This window comes from Melanerpes formicivorus, unplaced genomic scaffold, assembly GCF_026170545.1.
Source record: "Melanerpes formicivorus ecotype bairdi unplaced genomic scaffold, bMelFor1.0.p_v2 SCAF_1, whole genome shotgun sequence".
In the NCBI taxonomy this organism is placed as follows: Eukaryota; Metazoa; Chordata; class Aves; order Piciformes; family Picidae; genus Melanerpes; species Melanerpes formicivorus.
Genome location: NW_027142353.1, coordinates 3,078,939 through 3,106,833, shown reverse-complemented (window position 1 = coordinate 3,106,833; position 27,895 = coordinate 3,078,939). Strand labels below are relative to the sequence as shown.

The 27,895-nt window shown below is 40.4% G+C and overlaps 2 protein-coding genes and 1 long non-coding RNA gene across 10 annotated transcripts in view; 1 reads left to right on the top strand and 2 right to left on the bottom strand.

Annotated features, from left to right (window-relative positions):
• The first annotated feature begins 66 nt into the window (after positions 1-66).
• On the top strand, positions 67-23,681 carry DIS3 (DIS3 homolog, exosome endoribonuclease and 3'-5' exoribonuclease). Its single transcript, XM_068150706.1, has 21 exons — positions 67-374; positions 3,270-3,427; positions 4,144-4,337; positions 4,453-4,526; positions 6,170-6,337; positions 7,170-7,334; positions 8,450-8,563; positions 8,657-8,794; positions 10,286-10,432; positions 10,960-11,076; positions 11,930-12,031; positions 13,026-13,090; positions 13,193-13,277; positions 13,889-14,016; positions 14,490-14,576; positions 15,377-15,533; positions 16,464-16,678; positions 17,705-17,873; positions 18,308-18,466; positions 19,812-19,934; positions 21,721-23,681. Exons 1-21 carry the CDS (start codon positions 141-143, stop codon positions 21,808-21,810), a joined length of 2,889 nt encoding a protein of 962 aa, XP_068006807.1. The 5' UTR covers positions 67-140; the 3' UTR covers positions 21,811-23,681.
• BORA (BORA aurora kinase A activator) overlaps positions 6,860-27,895 on the bottom strand; it is a 40,118-nt gene continuing 19,082 nt past the window's right edge. For 4 of the 7 annotated variants that reach the window (XM_068152073.1, XM_068152408.1, XM_068152494.1 and 1 more), the window contains one exon: positions 27,579-27,889. In XM_068152073.1, the coding sequence (XP_068008174.1) occupies positions 27,728-27,889 (162 nt within the window). In that variant the 3' untranslated portion in view covers positions 27,579-27,727. Of the gene's footprint in view, positions 6,906-24,416; positions 26,806-27,578; positions 27,890-27,895 lie in introns of those variants that run through there. The other 3 variants (XM_068152324.1, XM_068152160.1, XM_068152246.1) reach the window with 3 other exon arrangements.
• Positions 24,417-27,895, bottom strand: part of LOC137448306 (uncharacterized) — a 565,471-nt gene continuing 561,992 nt past the window's right edge. For both annotated transcript variants that reach the window (XR_010989051.1, XR_010989049.1), the window contains exon 2: positions 24,417-27,133. This is a non-coding gene — a long non-coding RNA (uncharacterized lncRNA). The remainder of the gene's footprint in view (positions 27,134-27,895) is intronic.

Sequence of the window (27,895 nt, the reverse complement as noted above, 5' to 3'; positions counted from 1 at the left end):
TTTCCACGCGCCCTGCTCGCAGGGCGTGCCGGGAGGCGTTGGGGCCGTGAGGCTGTAGCTGTGACGATCGCTCTGCCGATCGTTCTGCCGGTCTGCCGCGGTGCTTGCCGGGAAGCGCTGGTGTGGATGCGGCACACGCCATGCTGAAGTCGCGGACGTTTCTCAAGCGCACGCGGACGGGCGCCGTGGTGAAGGTTGTGCGCGAGCACTACCTGCGCGACGATATCCCCTGCGGCGCCGCCGCCTGCCGCCTCTGCCCCCCGCGCCCCGCTGGGCCCGGCGTCGGCCTCGAGGCGCAGCCCAGCGGCGCTGCCAGCAGCCTCTGCTCTGGGCCGCACTATCTCCTGCTCGATACCAACCTCCTCCTTCACCAGGTAAGCGGCTCCCAGAAGGGGGCTTTGGGAGGAAGTGAGGGGGCTGACGGCCGCCGGCTTTCCTCAGCAGAGCCACAGGCCCGGCCGCATCTCTCTTTGGCCCGGCCGCATCGCCCAGCATTGCTCTCTGCGGAGCCATGAACCCTGCTTCAGCCTTAGTTAAATCCTTGCATTTCAGGCTGGGGGTTCAGGCACCGTTCCTGGAGAGGCGCTTTAGCCGCGCTGTCGGGTTGGGGTTTTTCTGTTGCTGTGTTCTGCTTGATGCCTGGATGGGTTGTCTTGGCTTTCCATGCTAGCTACTGTGGAGGCCCTCAGCATCACCGAGTCTAGAGTGGTTTTAGACCATATTCCAGTTCTAAGTTTCGCTGTTTGAACAGCCAGAAGAGAGAACAGTATTTTTTTTTGTTTATTTGCTTATTTATTTTGTTGTGATCTGATATGGGCATGGAAAGCCGTGTAAGGAGAGTGGGTAGACTCTGAAGCAGCGATCAGGATCTTCCCATGGTCACTGAATTTTCCTAAGTACCTCTTCTGGTTTTCAGATTCTGTTGCAGGCTTAGGGTCTTTATGTGGTCATGTAGATTTCAGCTAATGAATAGGGGGCTGCAAAATCATCCCATGCACAACTCCAGAAGCATGGGATGAACTTTACTTTGTAGCCCATCACTAATTGTACAAGGGCTTGAGTCTGGGCAGTGCAAACTGTAGAATTCCAGCCTGGACGGAGTGAATTTTCAAGGTCGGTGTTCGACTTGTGATTGCTTTTGAATACCTCTGTAGAAGGTAGAGTGGTCCTGTGCAGAAACTGAAGACCAGAAGTAATTCATGAATTCTACCATGGTATGCTCGAGAAAGGGGCACAGCCCTCCTGTGTTTTAGCAGCTACCCGTCCTAAAAGTTCTAAGTAAGGATTTTCTTCCCAAAATAAGTCAGGATGTTTTCCAGCCTGTTACCTATGGATTTCTTGGTGTCTGTTGACAGAGTTTGTGTATGCATACTATAGATCTAGCACTCTTAGAATGTGCCAGGGTACACTGCCATGAACCAGAGCAGTGGGGATTTGTAACAGTTGAAAACAGTTTTTACCTAGGAACTGGAGCAGAATTACAAAAATAAGACTTTGCCTGGTAATTCAGTTTGTGCATAGAATAATACTAAATTTCTTGCCAATGGGCATGGCTTCAAGTCTTTTAGGTTATCTAAAAATCAGGTACAGAGAAGCTTAGTCTGGCATTGCCATGCCCTCAAGCCTTACTGCTGTCTCAGTTTGGAGATGGGTTTGCACAGCTTAGGAAATTAAGTTCACCATCTCTTTCTCCTGGCAACACTGCATGGCTGTCAGGAATTGGCAAAGTGATGAAAACTTTTCAACTAATATCCTCCAAAAAAATAGTTTAAAAAAGAATCACACTTTGAAAAGGTAAAAAGCAGCTAACATAATTCCAGTTGCTTTGAGTCTGCAGAAATTAAAATTGCAATGAAACAGTGGGATTGCTTTTGGAGGACTTAAGCCTACAGGTGCACAGGCCATATGCCAAATGGCCTTTAAATTCTGTTGGATTACTGTTAGATTGTGCCAGATGTGTTTTGTTTTAAAATACAAATTGCAAGAACCCACTTTGTGTGAACAAAATTTCTAGTGATTAGAGTCCTTCACATCTTGGGGACTGAGTTCAGTGGAAGTCAGAGTAAGTCCTTATCTTCAGTACAGCAAAATTCAGGTCACAAAGAGCCTGGAAGATCCCATTTCAAATTTTTGCCCCCCGACAGGGGGAAGCCACTTAATATACTGTTCAGTTTCCTAACAGCATGAGAAATAGGCAGAAGTAGTTCAACATACTAGCTTTTTACAGGCTACAGGTCCTGGGACCTGTCTTGTTCAACATCTTTGTGGGTGACATGGACAGTGGCATTGAGTGCACCCTCAGCAAGTTTGCTGATGACACCAAGCTGTGTGGTGCAGCAGACACGCTGGAGGGAAGGGAGGCCATCCAGAGGGACCTTGACAGGCTGGAGAGGTGGGCACAAGCCACCCTCATGAAGTTCAATAAGAGCAAGTGCAGGGTCCTGCATCTGGGTCGAGGCAATCCCAGGCACAAATCCAGGCTGGGCAGTGACTGGCTGGAAAGCAGCCCTGAGGAGAGAGACTTGGGGGTGCTGGTGGACAAAAAGCTCAACATGAGCTCTCAGTGTGCACTTGCAGCCCGCAAAGCCAATCAGATCCTGGGCTGCATCAGGAGAAGTGTGGCTAGCAGGTCGAGGGAGGTGATCCTCCCCCTCTACTCAGCCCTGGTGAGACCCCACCTGGAGTACTGTGTCCAATTCTGGAGCCCCTATTACAAGAGGGATGTGGAGGTGCTGGAACGTGTCCAGAGAAGGGCCACAAGGATGATCAGAGGGCTGGAGCACCTCTCCTATGAGGACAGACTGAAGGAGTTGGGGCTGTTCAGTCTGCAGAAGAGAAGGCTCCCAGGTGACCTCATTGTGGCCTTCCAGTATCTGAAGGGGGCCTACAGGAAGGCTGGGGAAGGACTTCTCAGGATCTCAGGTAGTAATAGGACTAGAGGGAATGGAATGAAGCTGGAGAGATTCAGGCTGGATGTGAGGAGGAGGTTCTTCACCATGAGAGTGGTGAAGCCCTGGAATGGGTTGTCCAGGGAGGTGGTCGAGGCCCCGTCCCTGGAGGTGTTTAAGACCAGGCTGGATGAGGCTCTGGCCAGCCTGATCTAGTGTGGGGTGTCCCTGCCCATGGCAGGGGGGTTGGAACTAGATGATCCTTATGGTCCCTTCCAACCCTGAATGATACTATGATACTATACCAAACATATCTCAGTCTGTTATTGGATAGAATTGTATAACCATTTTGATTAACTACTTCTTTTTTTCGCCCCTCAGATTGATATACTTGAAGATCCTGTTATTAAGAATGTCATCGTACTACAGACAGTCTTACAAGAAGTCAGGAATCGGAGTGCACCAGTGTACAAGAGAATTAGGGACGTGATTCAAACCCCTGAAAAACATTTCTATTCTTTCACCAATGAACATCATAGGTAAGGTGTGGAATAGGGTATAATAGAGTTGTAGTCATATCCAGTAAAAAAAAATGGGAAACAGAACTGGAACATAGGAACTAGGTAAAAAAAATTAGACTGGGGGTGCATAGAACAGTTTACTTCTAAGGAATGCTCTTGAGAATAATTCCATGTTCCAGAAGCTTTTCCAGTTTATTCTTAGTATAAGCATATATATATTATGCAAATGTGTTTAGAATATTGAATAAAGTTTACATACAAGACTGTTAACTCCAGCAATGGAATACTGATTTTACATTTTATTGTCCCTTTTAGACACATTTCAGTGCTTTTTAGTTATGGCCATCTTGGTCTATACCAGAATTTGAAAACCTGTTAGTCAGTTAGTGACACAAAGATCTAAGAAATGAAGGTGCAATTAATTTTGTTTTATTTCTGCTTACAAGTAGTTTCTATTTCTTCAGTATGAAATTTCTTGGAATCTTAAATCCATAGTTTTAGCCTCAATTGCCAATGAGAAGGTTGCACTAGAAATTAACATTTCTTTTCTGGCTTCTCTTCAATGGCCTAGGGGGTGTCACAAGTATTAGTAGAATTGGTAGGTACAGCAATGATTCTTTCAGCCTTGCAGTCTTGATGTTGTTTGTCTGAAAAATTTGTGTAAGTATGGATAAGTGTTAGAATTTGGGTTTGTTTGTTTGTTTACTTCTTTTTCTTCTTCCAATTTTATGTAGAGAAACATACATAGAGCAAAAGCAAGGAGAATCTGCTAATGATCGCAATGACAGAGCTATTCGGGTAGCTGTAAAATGGTATAATGAACACTTGAAGGAAATAGAGGATGAGGAGAAGATTCAAGTGATCTTTTTAACAAATGACAGAAGTAATAAGGAGAAAGCTTTAGAGGAAGGCATAACTGCTTATACATGTAAGTGAAGTGGCATGAACACCTGATACACCGCTCAGATAACTGTCTTAGCAGTCTCTTCATACCTAAATTCCATGCATCTCATGTATAAATGTTGACATTTGTGCTTTTGTAGGTGAGGAGTATATAAAAAGCTTGACAGCTCATCCTGATCTTGTAGATCGTCTTGCTTGTGTATCTGATGAAGGGGTATGTTTATGTTTTCTTTTATAGAAAAAATTAAATCACAAGTTGTTTGCAGTACATTGTTGGGCACTGTGGGTCAGGCTCCTAATGTCAGTTTGGAATATGAAGACTTTGGACTTCATTACCATTTTGAAAATAAAACTTCTTGACAACTGAAAAGAAGAAAGGAAATACTGCAGCTAGTACAACTGCAGATTATATACCTGTTAGTAGGTACCTAGTATTTGCTTTAGGTAGCTGACCTGAATGAAGAATATAAATATTAGAAATAATGGAAAGAAATCGAAAACTACTGAAGAGTGTATAGCAAACTATTTAGATCTTGTCTGATACTTGAAAATGTATGTAAACTTATTGATTAATAATATTTTCTTTAAAAAACTGGGTTTTGTGGTCAGTTGACATAAGTGCAGATTGCAGCTCAGAGATGAGCCACATCCTTTTATATTTCCTTGTGCTTTGTAATTATCAGAATCAAGACTTAATTTTCACATAAGACTGATATAGTTAAAAACTAACTCCTCCAAAAATATCATAGTATCATAGTATCATTCAGGGTTGGAAGGGACCACAAGGACCATCTAGTTCCAACCCCCCTGCCATGGGCAGGGACACCCCACACTAGATCAGGCTGGACAGAGCCTCATCCAGCCTGGGCTTAAACACCCCCAGGGACGGCACCTCAACCACCTCCCTGGACAACCCATTCCAGGGTTTTACCACTCTCATGGTGAAGAACCTCCTCCTCACATCCAGTCTGAATCTCCCCACCTCCAGCTTCATTCCATTCCCCCTAGTCCTATCACTACCTGAGATCCTGAGAAGTCCTTCCCCAGCCTTCCTGTAGGCCCCCTTCAGATACTGGAAGGCCACAATTAGGTCACCTTGGAGCCTTCTCTTCTGCAGACTGAACAGCCCCAACTCCTTCAGTCTGTCCTCACAGGAGAAGTGCTCCAGCCCTCTGATCATCCTTGTGGCCCTTCTCTGGACATGTTCCAGCACCTCCACATCCCTCTTGTAATAGGGGCTCCAGAACTGGACACAGTACTCCAGGTGGGGTCTCACCAGGGCTGAGTAGAGGGGGAGGATCACCTCCCTCGACCTGCTGGCCACACTTCTCATGAAAGTTAGTTCTAACAGAATAGAGTAGGAAGAATGTGGAAGTGTTCAGCAGTTAGTGGTAGTTTATTCAGCTTTAAGTAATTGTCTGACTTCTCCAGTTAATGACAGTAATGTATTCTCACCATGTTTCGTATAGCTTACAGCATCTGCTTAAACTGTGTGCCTTACTTTTTATTATGTAGTACTGTGCTAATATTTGCTTCAGGAAGTTTAGTCAGTGTATCCAAATCAACATAAAAGTGTATGATGTTTATGCAGTATCTTTTTAAATAACTGCAGGCAAAACCAGGAAAAGAAAAGAAATTAACTGCCATGTTTCTAATGCTTGTTATGCTTCGTTAGAAAAAATGCTACTTTGTAATAGCTTTTCATTATTATGACTATTCATATGTGCATGTAGTTACAATTTTGGAGTTTTTAGTTTGAATGTTGTGTTCCTGAGCTTGATTTTCAAGTGATCATGAATACAAAAGACTGATGATTTCCTCTTTTTATTTTTTTTCCTTCGTTTTTTTACTTTAAAGAAAGAAATAGAAAGTGGAAAAATAATTTTCCCAGAACATATTCCTCTTAGCAAATTGCAGCAAGGAATAAAATCCGGTGTTTACCTCCAAGGTACTTACAGGGCAAGCAGAGATAATTATCTTGAAGCTACTGTTTGGGTTCATGGAGATGTGGAGGAAAACAAAGAGGTGAGTGTTTCATTTTGCCTTCATCCTGTGAACTTTCACTAGCCTCGGTAATGAATTACTTAAGATTTATTTCTCTCATGGTGACACGTGTTAAAATGGAGCATTACAGTAATTTCCTCTTCTGTGTTTTTTCTGAAGTTTTTTCTTGTTTGTTCATTACTGAAATAATGACTGTACTTTTTCTGAAAAGTTTGAAATTATACTTCATGCTTTGACAAAGTGTGTTTTTGTAAATTAAAGCTGAATCCTAGTTAGCAGTTTTTCAGTTGACTCTAATATAGCACTTGAAAAGTTTGAGATAATGTGAAAGACAGAAACAAACAAGTGTTTGAGAGGATGTTCAAAAAAACCTGTGGTGAGCCCACGTCAGGCTGTCTTGCTTGAGTTCCCCACTATTTTCATGGTTCATGATGAGTAGATGGGCTGTATCCTTCCAAGCAGACTATCCATCTGTCTGCCTACAGGCTTCTCTGTTAGCACAAGCAGTGACAGTGGCAGTTGCCTCCTGGAGGTGTTTCTCTCTCTCTGATTCTTCTATTCCTATTCCTGCAATATGTAGTCTGCTAGCCTGCAAAAACAGAAGGATCAGACAGATTTAAACAAAATCTGGGGAAAAGAAATTATCATTTTATATTGGCATCCTGAAGTAATACAAGTACTGAAAGAAACCTAGGCAGAGGCAGGGGAAAAAGCGTCGCAAACATTCCTTAATATGTTCCTTGGAGTGCGGAGTATACATCTATCCGCTTCAGTTAATACTGTTTCAATTTGGGTCTTCTGTTTCTACCATCATAAATACATGCACTTTCATTTTGTTTTCTAAAAAATCCAGATAATTATACAGGGACTGAAACATTTAAACCGAGCAGTTCATGAAGATATTGTAGCTGTGGAGCTGTTGGCAAAAGATGAATGGGTGGCACCATCCTCAGTGGTCTTGCAAGATGATGGCCAGAATGAAGATGACTTTGAAAATGAAGAGGAGAAAGAAAACATTGTATGAAATAAGTATTTCTTTGATTTACCTTTCTCAGTATAAGGAGTTGAGCCTGCAGTACTCTGACGGTGTTAGGCTTTGGATTTATACATTGTTTTTATACAGTATCACAGTATCACCAAGGTTGGAAGAGACCTCAAAGATCATCAAGTCCAACCTGTCACCACAGACCTCATGACTAGACCATGGCACTAAGTGCCACGTCCAATCCCCTCTTGAACACCTCCAGGGACGGTGACTCCCCCACCTCCCTGGGCAGCCCATTCCAAATACAAACTCCTAAGAGCTGTTGTGAATGGACAGAATTATACAACTTAATTGTAGTCCTACAGTTTTATTAAATACGTGCTTATGTATAAAATGCAGATCCTTACTTTGTTAAACTTAACATGGAAGTTACTGAGAGGTAGTCGGGTAATAATGCAAAGCTGTGTGCTGGTGCGCAGGTTAGGATTTGCCAGAGTGGGAGCAGATGCTGTGTCACAGCATCAGTCAACCCTTACAGGCAATGCATACATTTGGAACCAGTTGCAAAATATTCTTTAGCTTCTTGCAGTAATTCTGCTTAGTGTGCATGCAGTGCACACATGTCCTCTGTCCACCAAATTTTTTCATGTCTGTAAAACATGATGTTCCCACTGAATTCTGTGAGAATGTTTTTTTAATTACTGTGTTTAGAATTAATGGAGAATTTTCAAGCAAACTAAAAGGACTCCTAAAAATTATAATGATAGCTTGGAAAAGAAAATTGAGATAATTTTTTTAGTAAGCATAGGCAGTGGAACAAGATAGTGTTTATTCAGTCTTTTTCTGCTGTTCATTGTTCTCCTGAAGTGATATTCATTAAAAACAAACAAAAAAAACCAGCAAAACCCAACCAACCAAAAAAAACCCAAAACCCACCAAAGCAATCATGTCACATACTAAAAATATTATAATATTACAAAGTCAAGAAAAGGACAGGGAGGCATAGTTCTATTTATGAAATCCTCATGGAATATATGGCATTGTAATGACATAAATAGTTACCAGCAAGGTTTAAGATACATGCTGTGATCAAACATGTTACCATGAGTTCAGGCAGTATTGTTTCTGACACTTGTGTTTTCTACCAGCTGAAGACTACTGTTAATAAGGAGATGCGGAGACCTACTGGAAAAGTCGTAGGCATTATAAAACGAAACTGGCGACCGTTCTGTGGTATGCTTTCCAAATCGGAAATCAAAGAGGTAAAGAAATAATCTAATTACTGGAAGTGCAGGTATTTTTTCCCCCTTTATTTTAATTACCAATTACTTGCTCCTTTTTCTGGTTGTTGATAGGCTAGGCGCCATTTGTTTACACCAGCTGATCGCAGAATTCCTCGCATTCGAATAGAAACAAGACAGGCAGACACGTTGGAAGGACAAAGAATAATTGTTGCTATTGATGGCTGGCCCAGGAACTCCAGGTATCCAAATGTAAGTTTATGTGTTTTCTTCTGAACTCAAATCTGGCAGATTTTTGTGTCTGCTGTTAGCTACAATACTGAATAACTTCAGAAAGTGTTGTCATGAATTTCAAGTGCTTTCAGTGACTTTCTTTGGTGCAAATTAAGGAAGTCCCTGAATGATTTACTTCATTGTGGGTTGTCAAAAGGCTTGGTCCATTGTGGCAATGCCAGCAACGAGCAGTGTGAGCAATCTGGCAGTGCAGGCCTAGAGCCTGACATGGTGGTAGGCCATATGCTCAGCATAAGTGCAGAGCTAGCTAGCAGTGTAGCAAAACAGTGCTGTGCCTGCACCATGTAACTAAAACAAGGCACTGGTAGCTATAAACATGGACAGTTATCTTGGGACAACAGGACATCCACCTGCATCAACAAACCTTGTGTGTTGTTAGTAGTTGGACCAATAATCTGTAATAGTGCAATGTGTGGTCATTCAGAGGGAACCAATGGAGCTATTCCAACAAGGCACTCCGAGTTTATGTAAGTTGTAGCAGTTCCCTCGCTACGCACTTCTGCCTTTCCTGTCTCCTGTTCTTCTACACTTTACTGTGCTATACCTGCACTACAGGCCTGCACCATCGGCCTGCAACACTGGAACAATAAAGGAACAATACTTGATCATATTGGTCAGCCATATTGATTCCCATCTCCGTCGCCGTTAGTCCATAGATTCTGCAGTGAACATGTACAGCATGTATGTGCTAAGTAAGGTGCATTAGACAAACTAGGGACTGCCTTTTAGTCTGGGTTCCTAGAAAATGTAGCTTTTGCTGTGTCTTTATTCATCCACACACTGATCGCTGTCCTGGCATGTAGTTCTGAACACATTGGACAAATTCTATCAAACTGCCAGCAGAGCAGAGTTACAGGTAATTAAGTTCTTTGTAAATGCACAAAAGGAAATAAGAGAAATTGAGGACATTAGCTTCAATTTGTGCAGAACATTAAGCTTTGAGGAGGCTTCTATTGACTGTGGTAGGAATGGATAGCTTGTAATGAATGATAATACAGCTGTCTGGTGTTTAGAGAAATGAAGGAAACTTGGAAAATAAATGGAAGGGCTGTTAAGTTAAAGACAGCATTACTGCAGACATGTGAGGAAGTAGAATTTAAGTACTAGGGAGTGGGATGTGTGATGCAACACAAACTCATAGAGAAATTATACCTCACTAGTTTTGCTGCTTATGCAGCAATGTTTTTCCCTCCAAAACTGAATTGTGACATCTACAATTTTTGCAGTTTTAAATGTAGAGTATTTAGTGCTGTTCTAGGAAAGGAGGGAGAAGTGCAAGTTCAGACTTACTTGATGAATGGAGAAGAAAAGATTACTTCCTATGTATAGTTTAATATTCTAATAACCTATGAGATAATGGTCTCAAATGCTTATTTTGGAGCAAAGAATATTGCTTGATGTGTATGTGTGTATATATATATATTCATATATATGTGTATTGTTTGTCAGGGTCATTTTGTAAAGAGCTTGGGAAGTGCTGGAGATAAGGAGACAGAGACAGAAGTTCTTCTGCTTGAACACGATGTCCCTCATCAGCCTTTTTCCCAGAATGTCCTTAGTTTTCTACCAAAAATGCCATGGAGCATTACAGAACAGGTAATAATTTTTAAATTGTTGTAATCATTATTGTGCCTTTTTCTTCAAATCAAGCTGTGACATTCTTGGATATCCCAGTGCACTAAAAATACAGAAGAAATGTCTGAAATCATTTTGTCTTAGGGTGGACGTTAAACTGGTTTTCCTACAGAAGCAAGGCCTCTGCCTTAGAAAGCTGAAGTTAGCTCAGAACTGTCACATCCTCAACTTGTTCAGCTGGATATCAGTGAAAATTTCACTTTTAAAGAATCTTGGTTCCTGGTCCTACTAATTCTCAGATTATGAAAGGACTGGGGTTTTTCTGTTTGTTTGTCTTCCTAAAAATGCAGTACTTGATCATCTTTCAGCGTATCTGTTGTGGTCATATAAATACACGCGGCTGCAAATACTGTCCTAAAACAAGAAAAAAGCACTCTGAAAATATTTGGTTGCTTTGAAAAATCTTATGCAAAGTGCCTTTCTCAAGTAGTCATTTTTATTTTGATGCAGAAGACTTCTCAAAAACACCTGTCTTGTTTTTTATTCAGGATATGAAATACAGGGAAGACTTACGGCACCTGTGTGTTTGTAGTGTTGATCCTCCTGGCTGTACGGACATTGATGATGCATTACATTGTAGAGAGCTGGAAAATGGAAATATAGAGGTATTGTTGTTCGGTTTGGTTTGGATTTGTTTTCTCTTTATTCAAGCCAGTAATTTTTTTACTTTTTTTCCCTTTATTTTACAAACAGTGCACTATTGGTAATAGTAAATGACATGAGCAAATCTCCAGATCTGGTGTAAAAACAAATTGATGTTAATACAACTGCAAGATGTTGATAGAGAAAGGGAGTTGATTTGCATTACATCAGTGTCAGAAGTGGGAGTTTTAAATCTCCTGAATTCACCCTGCTTTCTGCTCATTTGGCATGGGAAATTAACACAGAATTTATTTGCTGGTTTAGCTGAGTACGATTATGAATACCTACAGCTAGGATAAGGAAATATCCTTAGAAAAAGTGAAGCTATTTCTCTAATGCCTAAGGAATGATTATTTTATTATTTAAAAAAAAGTAATTGAAAAGCTACAAGCTTGACACTCTTACATCTGATTTAGTCAGGTTTTCTTTGTTATGAATTAATTTGTAGTTGTAATAGCAGAATTTGTCAAACCAGAGGGTCCAGCAAATAGAAAAACAAAAGCAAATTTGCAGTGAGCCTTGAAGAAAATTACAGAGGTTGTTTGAGCCCCCAAGAAAGAAGAGTTGCACTGGTAATGAGTAAAACTTTCAACTAAACCTACAGCATGCCCTTCTTTTCCATAATTGCTGCAACTGGTAATTTTTTTTAACACATCAATGTGCTAGGATTTAACTATTTCTATTGCTAAATATAGGAGCTGATGAAGGGAACAGTGAATGGGTAAACTGGATTATAACTAAAACCCTGAGAAAAGTTCCTTTTTTTCATGTTGAGAACTGTTTCTTAAGATGAATAACATCATGTTTGTTTTTTAGGTTGGTGTACATATTGCAGATGTGAGTCATTTTATTCGCCCAGGAAATGCTTTGGATGAGGAATCAGCAAAAAGAGGAACAACTGTATATCTGTGTGAAAAAGTAATAGTTTTCTATAGAAAAGCTTCTTGTATCATAGAATCAGTCAGGGTTGGAAGAGACCACAAGAATCATCTAGTTCCAACCCCCCTGCCATGGGCAGGGACACCCCACACTAGATCAGGCTGGACAGAGCCTCATCCAGCCTGGGCTTAAACACCTCCAGGCACGGGGCCTCAACCACCTCCCTGGACAACCCATTCCAGGGCTTCACCACTCTCATGGGGAAGAACCTCCTCCTCACATCCAGCCTGAATCTCCCCACCTCCAGCTTCATTCCATTCCCCCTAGTCCTATCACTACCTGAGATCCTGAGCAGTCCCTCCCCAGCCTTCTTGTAGGACCCCGTCAGATACTGGAAGGCCACAATTAAGTCACCTTGGAGCCTTGGATTTTTCTTGGTTTTCCTCTTTTAATTCTTGAGAGTACAGATATCGCTATGGGAAAAGAAAAAAGTAGATTCCTTTGAGCTGCCCTTAATTTGCTAGGCTGTTGAAATGAAGGTGCTTTCTGTCATTCAGCATGCATAGCAAGAGGGATTTTTTAAATATTTTTTTCATTTAAAACCCGTTCTCTGTAGAATATTCCTTTCAGTTCCTCTTTGAAGCATGAATAATACGTAGTTGTGAAACATACCAATGGGAAGTTGTCAGATTGGCCCCGTTTCACTTTTAACCATTATTTTTCTTGAGATGGCTAGATCTGTGTTGTTTCCTATGATTTATATTCATTGCAGCTGTACTCTTACCCCAGTTTATTTTAACTTACTTCTCACAGACCACAATTTCTATTCAGAAATAACTGTTACTAAAAACCTGATCATTAAAATGGATCATAGAATGAATTTCCTCTGAAGTAGCTTACTTGTCTTTCAGAAACCTAAGCTTTCCTAGGAAATAAAAAAAAAAGGTAGTTCTGTTACTAAATAGATTAAAATATACAGGTAATTAAAATAAGCACTTGTAACTAGTCATAACTATTGTTCTTTATTTTGTAGAGGATTGATATGGTTCCAGAGTTACTTAGTTCCAATTTGTGCTCCCTGAGATCTAATGTGGACAGGTATAAGTATATGGTCCATACTTGGCTCCTAACAAGAAATCCCCAGATGTTTATATCAAGATTTTAACAGATGTGTTTTTTTTCCTGTTCTTCCTCTCTTAGGCTTGCATTTTCATGTATATGGGAGATGAACCATAAGGCTGAAATTCTAAAAACCAGATTTACCAAGAGTATTATTAACTCCAAGGTTAGTCCCATAAAGATGATTATACCTCAGAAAAAAAAAGCTGGAGACCCTTTCTATAAAAACAATGAACAACAGACTTGATAATTAATAAAGTTTTCTTCTTTCTGCTTACTGATTTTGTATTAGAATTAGAAAATTATGCTTAAACCCTAAAAATAAATAAAATATTTAATGATGCCCTGTTTTTAAACCTTTAGTGCCGCTGTGTTTTCTGTGCAGTTACTTTGTTATGATGTTTCATTTGGAAAGTATAGGTACATTGATACAGATATTGGACATAGTTGGTATATATACCAGCTAGCTGTAAGTTTCAGTTAAATTAGTGGACTCTCTAGGTGTTTAATCTGTTTCTGAAAATTAGTCCTCTAATATATAAAATAATTCTGTGATCAGCATTACAAAAACCACTGTTAATTTCTTAATATTTCTCATGCCTCTACCCTGTTTTGTCCATTATTCTTTGAGAACGACATGCATTTGGGCACTGAATGTAAACCTTTCTGTTACGAACCAGCTTTGACAGCCAACTACAGGTTCTGCAAGGCAAAACAATGTTTTTCTTCTCAGTATTCAATTATGAATCATGATGTGTTGTATGTTACCTCTTCAAGGCTTCTCTTACTTACGCCGAAGCACAGATGAGAATTGATTCAGCTGCTATGAATGACAGCATTACTACCAGCCTACGTGGACTAAACAAATTAGCAAAAATTCTGAAGAAGAAAAGAATTGATAATGGGTAAATTGTGTACTGTCCCTATTACTTTTTGTTCCCTCATTTTTCTTCTGGGTATTTTTTTTTGCTGTCAAACTGTATAACAGTCCTCTGGGTCCATTTTTTCCAGTGAAAATCCTTCGAAAGAGAAGTATTCTGCCATTTAAATTTGCATTAAAATGGCTATCTTAATTTCCCCCAAAATAGAAATTTGGCTTAATAATTTTCCTTCACAAATTCAACATGGATCTCTGACAATCGTTAGAAAAACACAGAGGACTAGAAATTGAAATTTTAGGAGTGACTGTAAATGTCTGTTAGCATCATAATTTCTGCTAATTTGAATATTAATTCTGATTTCCAGTTTCTTTCTTTTTTAATTTCTGATAGTTTTGAATTACAGTTTCATGATGAACCCAGCTGTTGTGTACAAGCTTGCAACTCAGCCACTGTGTCTGCTTTACTTTGATCCATCAATACCACTTAATGTCTTCCAGAGCCTTGACACTTTCCTCACCAGAGGTTCGTTTCCACATGGACAGTGAAACGCATGATCCTATTGATCTGCAGACTAAGGAACTCAAGTACATGTTTTATTTTACTCAATTCAGGGAAGGGATGGAATTGAAGATGTGTTTAAGTAGCAGCATTTAATTAATAGTGTACAAAGTTCCTATAATTGTGCAGGACAGTGGTAAAATTATTTGGATTGGAAAGGATCTTTAATGATCATCTTGTTTAAACCTCCCTGCTGTGGTTAGGGACACTTTTCACTAGATCTAGTTGCTCAGAGCACCATTCAGCCTGGTCTGATTTAATGGAGCACTGTGGTCTCATTTCTACATCCCAGTGGCTTCTCTGTGATTTTCTTCTACTGGTATTAATCAAGGAGAGAAAGTGGAACTTGGGAGTTGTAGATTACTGAAACCTTAAGGACAGCAGAGCAGTGAGTGCTAGAAAGGACCCTACTGATTCAATTTCTGAAGATACTTTCTCTGCTACTACTACTTAGTTTCTAAAGTGCTGAAATCTGCACTTCAGTACTGTTACTACTGAAAGGCATGCAACATGGAGCTTTCAAACTTCATGTACACGATATTTGAGTAGTCCTATTAGGAAGAAATCAGGAGGCTTATCTATTGGTCTTTTAGTGCATTTTAAAGAGCATTTTAAATACAGTTTGCTATTTCAGAATATTTTAGTTTTTTCCTTCCCACTCCTTACTGAAACTGATTAAATGTTATGCTTTTAGTGTTAAAATACTTGTCTAACCCACAAGTTAATATTACATAATATAATTAGGATGGTGGAATATTTCTTCATTAGACACTCAAATATATCATTTAATGCTTTTCTAACAGTGTGAAATATTTTATATTGATAGAGAAACAAATTCCATGGTTGAAGAGTTCATGTTGCTCGCCAATGTCTCTGTAGCACAAAAAATTTATGAGGAGTTCCCAGAGTTTGCCTTGCTCCGGAAGCATCCTGCTCCTCCTCCATCAAATTATGACATCCTTGTGAAGGCTGCAAAGTCCAAGGCAAGTTTTTACCACACTCATTAAGTGAATTAATTATAAAAAGCAGTATTTTCTCTCTGTTTGGGCTCTTACTCTTAAAAGTTGGAAAGCAGCATTCTTAAAGTGTATTACTGGTACTTGTTGCAAGATAACTAATGGTGCTTCTAGGTGAAAGGAAGAATCTTCTGCTTTTTGCACCATTTCTTAGGTCAAGAAAGCAAATCAGTCTTAAGTCTTTCATACTGTAATTCATGTGCTGTGAGTGTTTCTCATCTCCAAGTCACAGGTGATGTTTTGAGTGACTTTTTGTCTCTGGATGATGTACATTATTGTCACAGAATTGTGATGAAACTTAACTTTGTGTGACTGGAAATGAAAAACTCTTAGGGATTTTTGTGCTACATGATTTTTTTCTGAGGGAACACTGGCAAATATGGAACACTGTATCATACAGTACCAGTTTCACAAATCACTTTTCCAAGGGTAAGTTTTACTAATTTTGTGGAGGAAGTACAACAAGGTTGGTTACTGTTTACATCATGCTTGGATAAGAATCTGTGTGGCACAAGTACTTTTGTTTTGGTTTGGTTTTTTGCGTATCACTTCTGATTTATTCAATAAAGGGATGTAAAAATCAAACCAAGGGAAGTAAACCTCTCAATATTAGCATAAAATGTTGCTCACTTCTGAATTGGTGTCTCTTCTGAATTCCTAGGCTACTGACTTAGCTTGTCATATTTTTGCACAGGGCACTAGGAATAATGGGGGAGGGCCCTGTGCATGGGTGGATGATTCTTTTGTAATGGTGCCATTGCGTCAGGTTACTAGATGTGATACCTGTGCCAGTTGTTAAGATTAGCATGGTTGTCGCTGGTAGATTGCTGCTTATACTCTGCTCATATTTGCTAGTAAGACCTGACCTTTTCCTATTTTGTTTTATTTCTCTCACAGAATTTGGAAATTAAGACAGATTCAGCCAAGTCTTTAGCTGAATCATTAGACAAAGCTGAATCTCCTACATTCCCCTACCTAAATACACTGTTGCGAATTTTGACCACTCGCTGCATGATGCAAGCTGTTTATTTCTGCTCTGGAATGGATAATGATTTTCATCACTATGGTTTAGCTTCACCTATTTACACCCACTTTACCTCACCTATTAGAAGGTACTTCTCTTTTAAAAAAGTTTCAGAGAATAAAAAAGTGATTTATTTGGCAAGAAGTTCTAGTTTAAATGGTGTTCATTTAAAGCAAAATACTGCATCTTTTCAGCTTTACATTCCAGTTGAAAAGACAGTGAATTTACATGGTGATCCATCTTCATGTCAGCTGCCTGGTTTACTGTCTGTGACTCCTGAGGTCTAATAAACTTGTTTTTAAAGAGACAGGAAAATAGGAGAAACACATCCCTAATGCATGTCATTCACACAGAAATTAACTTTGAGATCACTTAGCATTATATAAGTCAACCAAAGACTCAGGCAGTTTGGTGAGTCATTTTTTAGGTAGAAACTATGTTTGAATTTTGAGGATGCTGTATTTTATTGACAAAAATTGCTGATCTGAAACTTGCCACAATCGTTGTTGCATTGTAATGCAATCATACATCTTGGAATATGAGATTGGGTTGGGTTTTTTATTTCTTTTGACCAAGAAGTGTCTTAAGTTTTGAGGGAAAACAATTGTCATCGTACTTTGCTCCTTAGAAGTATTTCAAGTGAAATCTCCTGCAGTTTGGTTAAAATTTGTATGTAAAAAAGCCTGTGCATTAGGGTGGGTGATTTGTGGAGTTTCTGGGAGTCCTAACAGTAAATTTTAGCGCCTAAAAGATGGCTGGTTCATGGGAAAGGGAATAGGGAGTGTCTTAATCTGCTGGTGAAACATCATTTTTACCTCAAAATATAACTGCTTAGTTCTTGTAAGGATTCAAAAATACAGGCTCTTCCTAAACGTTCAAAATCCAGGCTCTTTTGGTGGAATATATTAAAGAATTTATCTTAGAAGAGTGTAGTTCATTCTAGCTCTACAGACTGTACCTTTGATCAGCAGAGAGTGATCTTGAGGGAATTATCAGCAGACCATTATGATTACAAAAGCTTTTTGATCTACAAGATTCATAGAACCAACATTCCATTTAAAAAAATAAAAGTATGCTTTGGCATGTCATTAATCATTTAATCTGATCGTTGCAGGTATGCCGACATCATAGTACACCGGCTTTTGGCAGTGGCAGTAGGAGCAGACATGACTTACCCAGAACTGACAGATAAACACAAACTAGCAGATATCTGCAAAAATCTCAATTATCGACATAAAATGGCTCAGTATGCACAGAGGGCCTCTGTTGCTTTCCATACACAGGTGAGTACTTCTGAGATGTGAGTAGCAGCTACAGACAGTTTGTGTTGCTTTGAAAGGATGGGAGGGAGCGTGGAGTCATGCTTTATAGAGCAAAATTGATTGCCTGCAGGAATGGTTAAGAATGAGGGCTGCTGCTTTGAGGAAAAGCTATGATGTTGCATTGCTGGTTCTTAAAAATATAGGGCAAAAGCATCTTGAGGATTCTTTTTACTTTGTGTTTGTTATAAATATGATGAAGGCTTAGCACTACAGTAATGTTATAACTGGTTCATGGGATTTTATTTATTTTTGAATCTGCTTTCAGTAGATGGTGTGTAGTTAGCACTAAGTATAGATTTTTAATTCATTAAAGCCAGTATATTGGTAATCCAAAAGGGAATGTCCTAGTGCCCCTTTTTTTTTTCCTTATTTCTGTACCTTACTGTTATTTACAGCTCTTCTTCAAAACCAAAGGAGTGGTGAGTGAAGATGCGTTTATATTATTTGTAAGAAAAAATGCAGTTGTGGTTCTGATTCCCAAGTATGGTTTGGAAGGAACAGTCTTCTTTGAAGAAAAAGGTAAACCAGCACCAAGACTGGATTATGACCCTGAGGTATGTTTTATAATGTTTGTCCTTAAGTACCTTTTTTTTTTGATTTAGTAAGTGAGCAGAATGACTCTAACATCTTTACTGATGATCTGGTTGAGGGTATTGAGTCCATCATCAGTAAATTTGCTGACGACACCAAGCTGGGGGCAGGAGTTGATCTGCTGGAGGGTAGAGAGGCTCTGCAGAGGGACCTCAACAGGCTGGACAGATGGGCAGAATCCAATGGCATGAGATTTAACACATCCAAGTGTCGGGTTCTGCACATCGGCCACAACAACCCCATGCAAAGCTACAGGCTGGGGTCAGAGTGGCTGGAGAGCAGCCAGGTAGAGAGGGACCTGGGGGTGCTGGTTGATGGTAGGATGAACATGAGCCTTCAGTGTGCCCAGGCGGCCAAGAGAGCCAATGGCATCCTGGCCTGCATCAAGAATAGTGTGGCCAGCAGGAGCAGGGAGGTTATTCTGCCCCTGTATACTGCACTGGTTAGGCCACACCTCGAGTACTGTGTCCAGTTCTGGGCCCCTCAGTTTAGGAAGGATGTTGACTTGCTGGAACGTGTCCAGAGAAGGGCAACGAAGTTGGTGAGGGGTTTGAAACACAAGCCCTATGAGGAAAGACTGAGGGAGCTGGGATTGCTTCGCCTGGAGAAGAGGAGACTCAGGGGTGACCTTATCACTCTCTACAACTACCTGAAGGGAGGTTGTAAACAGGCGGATGATGGTCTCTTCTCCCAGGCAGCCAGTACCAGAACAAGAGGACACAGTCTCAGACTGCACCAGGGGAGGTTTAGGTTGGATGTCAGGAAGAAGTTCTATACAAAGAGAGTGATTGCCCATTGGAATGGGCTGCCTATGGAGGTGGTGGAGTCGCCGTCATTGGAGGTGTTCGGGAGGAGACTTGATGGGGTGCTTGGTGCCATGGTTTAGTTGTTTAGGTGGGTTGGATTGGTTGAAGGGTTGGACGCGATGATCTTGAAGGTCTCTTCCAACCTGGTTTATTCTATTCTATTCTATTCTATTGTAGTTGTATTTAGAAGGGTAAGAGGCTTCTCTGAATGCAAGCTTATTAATCTATAGTATTATAGCCCCTATGGTCTTTATAAGACTAAATAAACAGTTTCTGACAGGAACTGGTTTCTGTAATAGATATTTAGATCTAACTATTTAGTTATCTGAGTACATACCACAAAAACATGCATACTGCATATTACAACACCTTGAACCAACAGGACAGTAATCTGTGTTCATTTTTATTGACGCACAACATTAATGCTTTCCTACAAAAATAGTTGTATAAAAGCAGGAGACTTTGTAAGCAGTGAGTATTTATGGAAAACTTGAACTTCCAGGAACCATCACTTACTGTGGAAGACACAACATTTCATGTATTTGATAAAGTTCAAGTGAACGTTATGTTAGATGCTTCCAACATCCAACATCAGAAAATTCGGATGGTGATGGTAGAACCGAAGGTAAGGCACGAGATTTGTGTTTCACAGACCCATATTACCCTTCAGTAATCATTAAAAAATCAGCATGTGGTAAAATTGAAAGTTAACCTGGAAGAAAAAAAATCATTTGGCAGCAGATTGTAGCAATTGCTTCATATCTATTCTCAATAAAATAGAGGTCTGCTTTTACCGGCTGCTGAAAAGAATAATAGGCTCCATATTAAATTTCTCTTCTGGGCCTGTTAAGGATATTTCCACTGATGGGAAAGATGATGATTTGCTGAAGTAATATCTTTTGAATTTCATGGTTCTGTAATCAAATCTCCTTTTTGAAAATCTGCCAAACCTCAGTTGGATCTTCTTTTTGCTCCAGTAAATTGCAGCGTAACTGTGATGGGTGGCTCAGAAGGAAGATCTGTGCAATTGCTGGCTGTAAATGGCAGTCCTTTCTTACAACCTCCACAATATAAAAATTTCCCCTCAATAATGTTGTAAGAACTGTAATATTCTAGTAACTCTGTTTATGGTCTTAATAGCTTTCAATTCTATCTTCCTAGCGCATCTGGGACACAGGTTTTCACCTGGTCTCACGCCTCAGGCCTGCTGAGTGTTTTGCATGCTGTTAAAAGATAGTGTACCCTCATTAAGTTACACGTGACTTTTTTTGGTAAACGGATAGTAGTGGTAATGAAGCATCTGTAATCATGGAGGGAAAAAGAAACCCAAATTAAGCACAAGGCCTTTGTTGTTTAAACAGTCAAACATTATTTATTTTTTCTGTGAGAAATTGGCTGTTTCCAAACAGTTTCTGCCAAAGGTAAATGCCTTCTTGCTATGCATTGGCCAACACTGCAGTGGTGCTGGTTTTGAAAGCAAAACTAAAATTTTTGGGTTAAGAACCTTTTAAAGCTCTCTTCTTCTTGCCTCCTGCTTTCTCAGCAGTCACTGAGGCATCAAGAAAAGTGTCTAGCAGGTTTAGGGAGGTTCTTCTTCCCCTCTACTCTGCCCTTATGAGACCATGCCTGGAGTATTGTGTCCAGTTTTGGGCTCCCCAGTTCAAGAGAAACAGGGACCTGCTGGAGAAAATACAGCAGAAAACCATGAGCAGGATTAGGGGCCTTAAACCGCATCCCTATGAAGAGAGACCGAGAGACCTGGGGCTGTTTAGTCTTGAGAAGACTGAGAGGGGATCAGATCAATGTCTGTATGTGAGGGGTGGGTGTTAGGTGGAGGGGGGCAATCTCTTTTTGGTGGTGCACGGTAATAAGACAAGGAATAATGGATACAAACTTGCACCTAGAAGGTATCACCGTAACACGAGGAGAAACTTCTTTACAGTGAAGGTGACAAGGCACTGGAACAGGCTCCCCAGGGGGGTTGTGGAGTGGTCTTCTCTAGAGACTTTCAAAACCCACCTGGATGCCTTCCTGTGCAGACTACCCTGAGTGATCCTGCTTTTGGCAGGGCAGTTGGACTTGATAATCCCTGGAGGTCCCTTCCAGCCTCTTAACATTCTGTGATTGCCAAACAGCTGAGAAGGCAGCACGTATAGTCTGGTGCAAAGGAGCTACTGCATTTTAGTCTGGAGGGATGCTGTTCCTTGTATCTCCCTTAGCTTTTTCCAGCTTTTACTGCAGCCGAGTACTCCAGCTGTGACTATTACACGATAGTAGACCCTCTTTTACATGACTACTACCAGAATTTTCTGATGTTGACAAAGGGTTTGTACAAAATCTGTACAAGTAAACTCAAGTTTTACCAGGATGATATAAACTAAAATTGAGTTCTCATTATTTTCTTGCTGTAGATACAGGGAACTGATGTGCCTGGAAATGTGTCTGCAGAGATTAGCAGCAAGAGTGAACCAGAGAAAAAGAAAAAGAAGCAACAAAAATAGCTGGATACAGAAATTAAGAGGAAGCCACGTGTGCATCATTTGTATTTATGTATTTTTCCCTACGGGCAAAGCTCTTGAGAGTTTACTTTCAAATGTGCATTTTAACCATTTGTAAAACTGCCATTTTTTATAACCCCCCCCACTTTTTATAGAATACATGTAAGCAGGAGAACATTTTTAAAACCATGTATGGCTCTGGTTTTGTCTTAATGGGTGAAAATTAAATCCTTCTGCAAAGTGAAGGGAAAGTTGCATTTTATGTATGTATCGTTGTTTTGGTTTTTTCTTAAAGCCATTCAAGTGTAAGTTCAGTGCATTCCTTTAAGCATCTCAGAAGTGTTGCACTTACTGGTGTTAAGTGCCAACAATATACTCTTGAAAGATAAATTCTACAGCCTTACACTTCCTTCGGGGAAAAGTTCTCTTTCACGCCACATTAGCTGTGTATATATGCACAGGGAGAGAGGAACCATGCTGTAAGAGTGCATTAGGTTTTCCCTAGACCTTCAGGCATTGAAATCATTGCTTAGCCTCTGATGAACTGCCTTACAAAAAAAGGATGGAAACCATCAGCTGTATTTGTGTTACACAAAAAGCCACAGGGAAGACCAAGATTTATGATACCATTCTAGCTTATCTTGCCAACAAGATGGTGAATTAGAATTCTTAAAAAAAACCCTCCAAAACAAGTGTTTTGTGTGTTGAACTGTATTGTTACAGTCAAGCTACATGACCTGGCTCTGCAGTCATAAACCATGTCTTATGTGCTGAGGACTGAAGTAATTTTAAGTGTGTTCCTAGACTCAACTGCTGAGCAGTGCAGGAACTTTGACATGGTTGCCACTCAATCCTGCAAGCTTATTTCAGTAATATCCTCCAAGGTGCCCAAAATAACAGTGAGTTTCATAGACTGCTTGTATGGGTGCCCATTCCTAGCTCTCAAAGCCAAGAAACTGCAATTCCAGGTACTTCAGAGATACTCTAGAAATCTTTGAAGAGTTACAGCTCACAAACTTCTCATACTAGCCCTTTACTCCTCAGTGATTTTCTTGTGCAAATGGTAGGGCACAGCTGATTAACATGCAGTTGTTGCTTGGCCATATTTACTCAGATTACTGTGTGCTTTCATTGTAAAAGATCAAATTTAGATCTGTAAATATATCTATCATTGACATCTGTAAAGTACCTATTTACCAGTGTGCCCAGGCAGCCAAGAAGGCCAATGGCATCCTGGCCTGCATCAGGAACAGTGTGGCCAGCAGGAGCAGGGAGGTCATTCTGCCCCTGTACACTGCACTGGTTAGGCCACATCTTAAGTACTGTGTCCAGTTCCAGGCCCCTCAGTTTAGGAAGGATGTTGACTTGCTGGGATGTGTCCAGAGAAGGGCAACGAAGTTGGTGAGGGGTTTGGAACACAAGCCCTATGAGGAAAGACTGAGGGAGCTGGGGTTGCTCAGCCTGGAGAAGAGGAGACTCAGGGGTGACCTTATCACTCTCTACAACTACCTGAAGGGAGGTTGTAGACAGGCAGAGGTTGGTCTCTTCTCCCAGGCAACCAGCACCAGAACAAGAGAACACAGTCTCAGGCTGTGCCAGAGAGGTTCAGGTTGGATGTTAGGAAGAAGTTCTATACAGAGAGAGTGATTGCCCATTGGAATGGGCTGCTTGGGGAGGTGGTGGAGTCACCGTCATTGGAGGTGTTCAGGAGGAGACTTGATAGGGTGCTTGGTGCCATGGTTAGTTGTTTAGGGGGGTTGGATTGGTTGATGGGTTGGACGTGATGACCTTGAAGGTTTCTTCCAACCTGGTTTGGTTTATTCTAAATAAATAAGATTGTTTATTCTAAATAAATAAAAGGCAGCAGGAGACAATTACCATGTTAAAAGTGATTGCAATACCCATACCCTATGAATGGGACACTTGAATGGATCTAGTGGACAGCATGGGAGAATAGCGTGCCTTTGTGGCCAAGAGAGCCAGTGGTATCCTGGGGTGCATTAGGAAGGGTGCGTCCCTCAGATCAAGGAAGATTCTCTCCCTCTACTCTGCCCTGATGAGACCACTCCTGGAGTATTGTGTCCAGTTTCAGGCTCTCCAATTCACTAGAGACAAAAATCTGCTAGAGTCCAATGGAGAGCAATGAGGATGATTAGGGGACTTGAGCATCTCCCCTATGAAGGGAGAGTGAGACCTAGAGCTGTTGAGAAGACTGAGAGGGGATCTGATCTATGTCTATAAATATCTGAGGGGTGGGTGCCAAGTTGATCCTGCTTTTTGCAGGGATGTTGGACTCAATTTTGAGTGGTTCCCTTCCAACGCCTAACCTTCTGTGATTCTGCAAACCCTGTCACTGTTCTAAAAGCCTTTGGAAACTTTATCAATAAAATTTGCTGAAAGAAGTGCAGTGGACTGTAGCTGGTACTGTACTTTTAATTCAGCATCCAGCTAGAGTAGCTGAACCCCTTTTCAAGTGTAAGCATGAGAGAACAAGCTTGCCAAGCTCCTTGCCTCATCTCTCCCCTCTGTTGCCCAGCACCCCCAACCCAGACACCACCATCATGTGGTGAAAGATGCTGCAACTTGTACAAAAATCATCTAAAACAATGTAGGTATGAAAAAAGATGTCTTTATTCTGTTTCATTATTCAAGTTATAATTACATCTTAAACACTCCTGTAGAAACCACTGAAATTCATGTAAACAATGACCGTTTTGTGCAATGTGTGCCAACCAATGCATCAGGTACAGCTTTCTATGATCAGTTGAACAAGTTTCTTGACCAAAAGAATTATTCACACACTGTTAAAAAGGCATATTTTCATATAATAAATAATTCCCATCTCATTGAAGACTGTCAAACAGGACAGAAAATACAAGCAATTTATTGGAGGGGATCCTTAAATTATTTCATCACATTCAGCTATTTCTGCTGATACTTCACCATTCCCTTTGATAAAATACTTACACAGGGTGCAGCTAAATAGTTTAGTAATTGCTATTTTTGTTAGTGGGTACTTTAAAAGCCTCTGATCATTGACCATACTATTATGAAGAATCAAAAGTTTTAATTAAAACCCAGATCTTAATTTTACATATCACGCAGAATAGTTCAGAAATAGATCCTCATTTGGACCCTCCTGCTGCTCATCTTCCCCTTTACATTGAAGTTAATACCATTTTCAGTAATCACACTTGCAAAAATAAATCCTTTGTACAGTCCAGCAATCTGAAATGACTCCTTTCCCTTGGCTATCATTAGAAATATCAAAACAGAAGACACATTTGTATCTCAGAGAAGCTGAGCTACAAACATTACAAGCTAGAGCAAAGAACATGTTGAAGGCCCTATTCAATCAATTAATTCTGCAGAAGTCCAAAGTGCATTCTCCTAAAAATTACCATTTCAGTGGTCTTCCAGTTTTTAGTAGAGCACTGCTTCAAGATCAGGGTGTCAGACTGAATTACTGTCAATAAAAACAATGCAGGTCGTCTCTGCTGCTTAAAAATGCAATTTTTCCATTGTTATTTTTGCAGTGAGAACTAAAACCAAACCAAGCTTCATTGCTGGCATTGAGGTTTCCCTTTAAATCTATTTTCCAGAAAGCCTTTACTGGTGTGTTTCCAATAAAAACCATTTCAAGAACTGTTCTATTCAGACAACACCTGCACACAGGTCTCAGCTGTAATGCACTGCTTGGGAATGCTTTGCTTTTCTGGCCATACCTCTCCTTGGGATTTTGTTTGGGTTTGGTTGTTTTTTTTAAATGTCAGTTGCCTTCAATTTCAGGTCTGAGCATCTGCTTTGGGCTCAGTGTGCCAACAGTTACTCATCAGCTGCTCTTTATCACTTTGATACAAGCTTTTCTGTGGGCTGTGGAACAGAGTAGGAAACAGAACACTGATCCAGTATCCTGAGACTGGACATCCTTGCTATGAAAAAAAGAGAAAGACTACTTCACCTGGAGCACCTACAAGGAGGGACTTTCCTTTTTGATTAATCCAACAAAATTTACTTCAGAGCTTTACAGACAAAGAGCCCTGAAATCGCAGTGAACCTTCTTACCTCTTCTCCTCTTAGTCACTAGGGCTAGAATTACCATATAACATTTTTTCCCTCCCATTCACATATTACACAAAGTTCTTTTAAACACATCCAATCATATCTGATTTGACAAAGCAAAGGGAGTTCTAGGCTTCCAAAGCCTCTTCATTCTATTGCTTTTGCTCATCAATAGTTTTCCTGAAAGTACCGAGACAAGAGTTTGCTTAAATTAACACTTTGTGCAGTAAGTCAATGTTTATCCAAGTATTTGGTAATTTCTGTAGTCATCATAATGGTACTGGAAAGTTCAAGTGTAATAGTTTAATAAAAGGAAGGATGCACTCTTCTCTTAATGCACTTGGTTCAATTAGCCTTATTGCACCATCTTACATTCCTTAGAAAGGGAATCAGAATATCAATTTGAGCACATGCTCTCAGGAGACATGAGTGGAGTCAGCTGATCAAGATTAGTACTAAGACAATTGCTTAAGTAACCACACTATTATTTCATTTTAAAGCAGCCAAGAGTCCATTTTACTAAAGTACAAAGTAAATCTATGCAGTTTTCTGTCAAACCAAGGAAAGAAAAGCTGTTCAAAGAACCGCTGAAAGGCTTATTTTGACACAAAGCTTATTTTATTACTAAGAGAATTAAACCATGTGTGTGTGTGAAAGTGTCATTGCTATAACTAGAATGGCATTTTCAAGCAGCTGTTTACAAGACAACTGAATTAAAAGGACTAGCCTGGTACTATAGAGCACACATTTAAGGGACCCATTTCTGGAATTCTAATTTTCTTCTTTCCTCATGGACATAACAGCTGAGCTTCATTCCTGTTAGTTTAGGCTCATACTAAGAGGCACTCATTCTTCTTCCCCAGCCCTGCTCTCATCACATTTCCCAGCAATTCATTTCTCTCCAATGACTGTTTCTTAGCACCAGTGGTAATATTCCTGAAGCCACACAATAAATATGATCAGGAGAAAAGCAATTCAAATCAAAATGAATACATTTTCCATTTTTCTTCAAGTTTCCCTCTTGTCTTCATCTCTGTCTTAATATGTAGAGGGTTTCTTTGCAGTTAACATTATCTTCTACACAAGTTACATAAGGTTATGCTCAGTCTGAAATATTCCTCTTGAAGTTATGTCCAAACTTTCAAAACAAAGTTCTTTGTGGAGCCTAACTTAATCACAGAAGGCACACAACTCTGAGGAACATTATGGTTTCTTTCTACCAAGTCTAGCTGCCTTAATTTTCAAAAGGCTTGTTTAGTGATACCTAATTGTGGCCTTCCAGTATGAGGACTCTCCTATGAGGACAGACTGAAGGAGTTGGGGCTGTTCAGTCTGGAGAAGAGAAGGCTCTGAGGTGACTTAATTGTGGCCTTCAGTATCTGAAAGGGGGCCTACAGGAAGGCTGGGGAGGGACTTCTCAGGCTCTCAGGTAGTGATAGGACTAGGGGGAATGGAATGAAGCTGGAGGTGGGGAGATTCAGGCTGGATGTGAGGAGGAGGAGAGTGGTGAAGCCCTGGAATGGGTTGTCCAGGGAGGTGGTTGAGGCCCTGTCCCTGGAGGTGTTTAAGCCCAGGCTGGACGAGGCTCTGGCCAGCCTGATCTAGTGTGGGGTGTCCCTGCCCATGGCAGGGGGGTTGGAACTAGATGATCCTTGTGGTGCCTTCCAACCCTGACTGATACTATGAAAAACCTCACATTATTTAAAAACTCCCTTAATACATTCCAATTTATTACTTCTGCATTAAAAAAGGCAACATAATACATATAATTCAGGCACAACTGAGGTCACGTATCTAAACACTTATTAGACAGTTTAAAGTCTCCATCAGAAAGCTACATACCACTTTTGTGACATCCCTAAACTTGATTTTCAGGCTTATGTTTCCAGGTAGAGACGTTGCACGTTGTGTTTTGAGCACACGCTGCACTATGTGGTTTTGTTGGTAGGAAGCAGGTCTGCTTCTCGGGAGATTTTGCTCTTAGCAACTGATTGTCCTTATGGTTTAAAACGCAGTACTCCTAGGT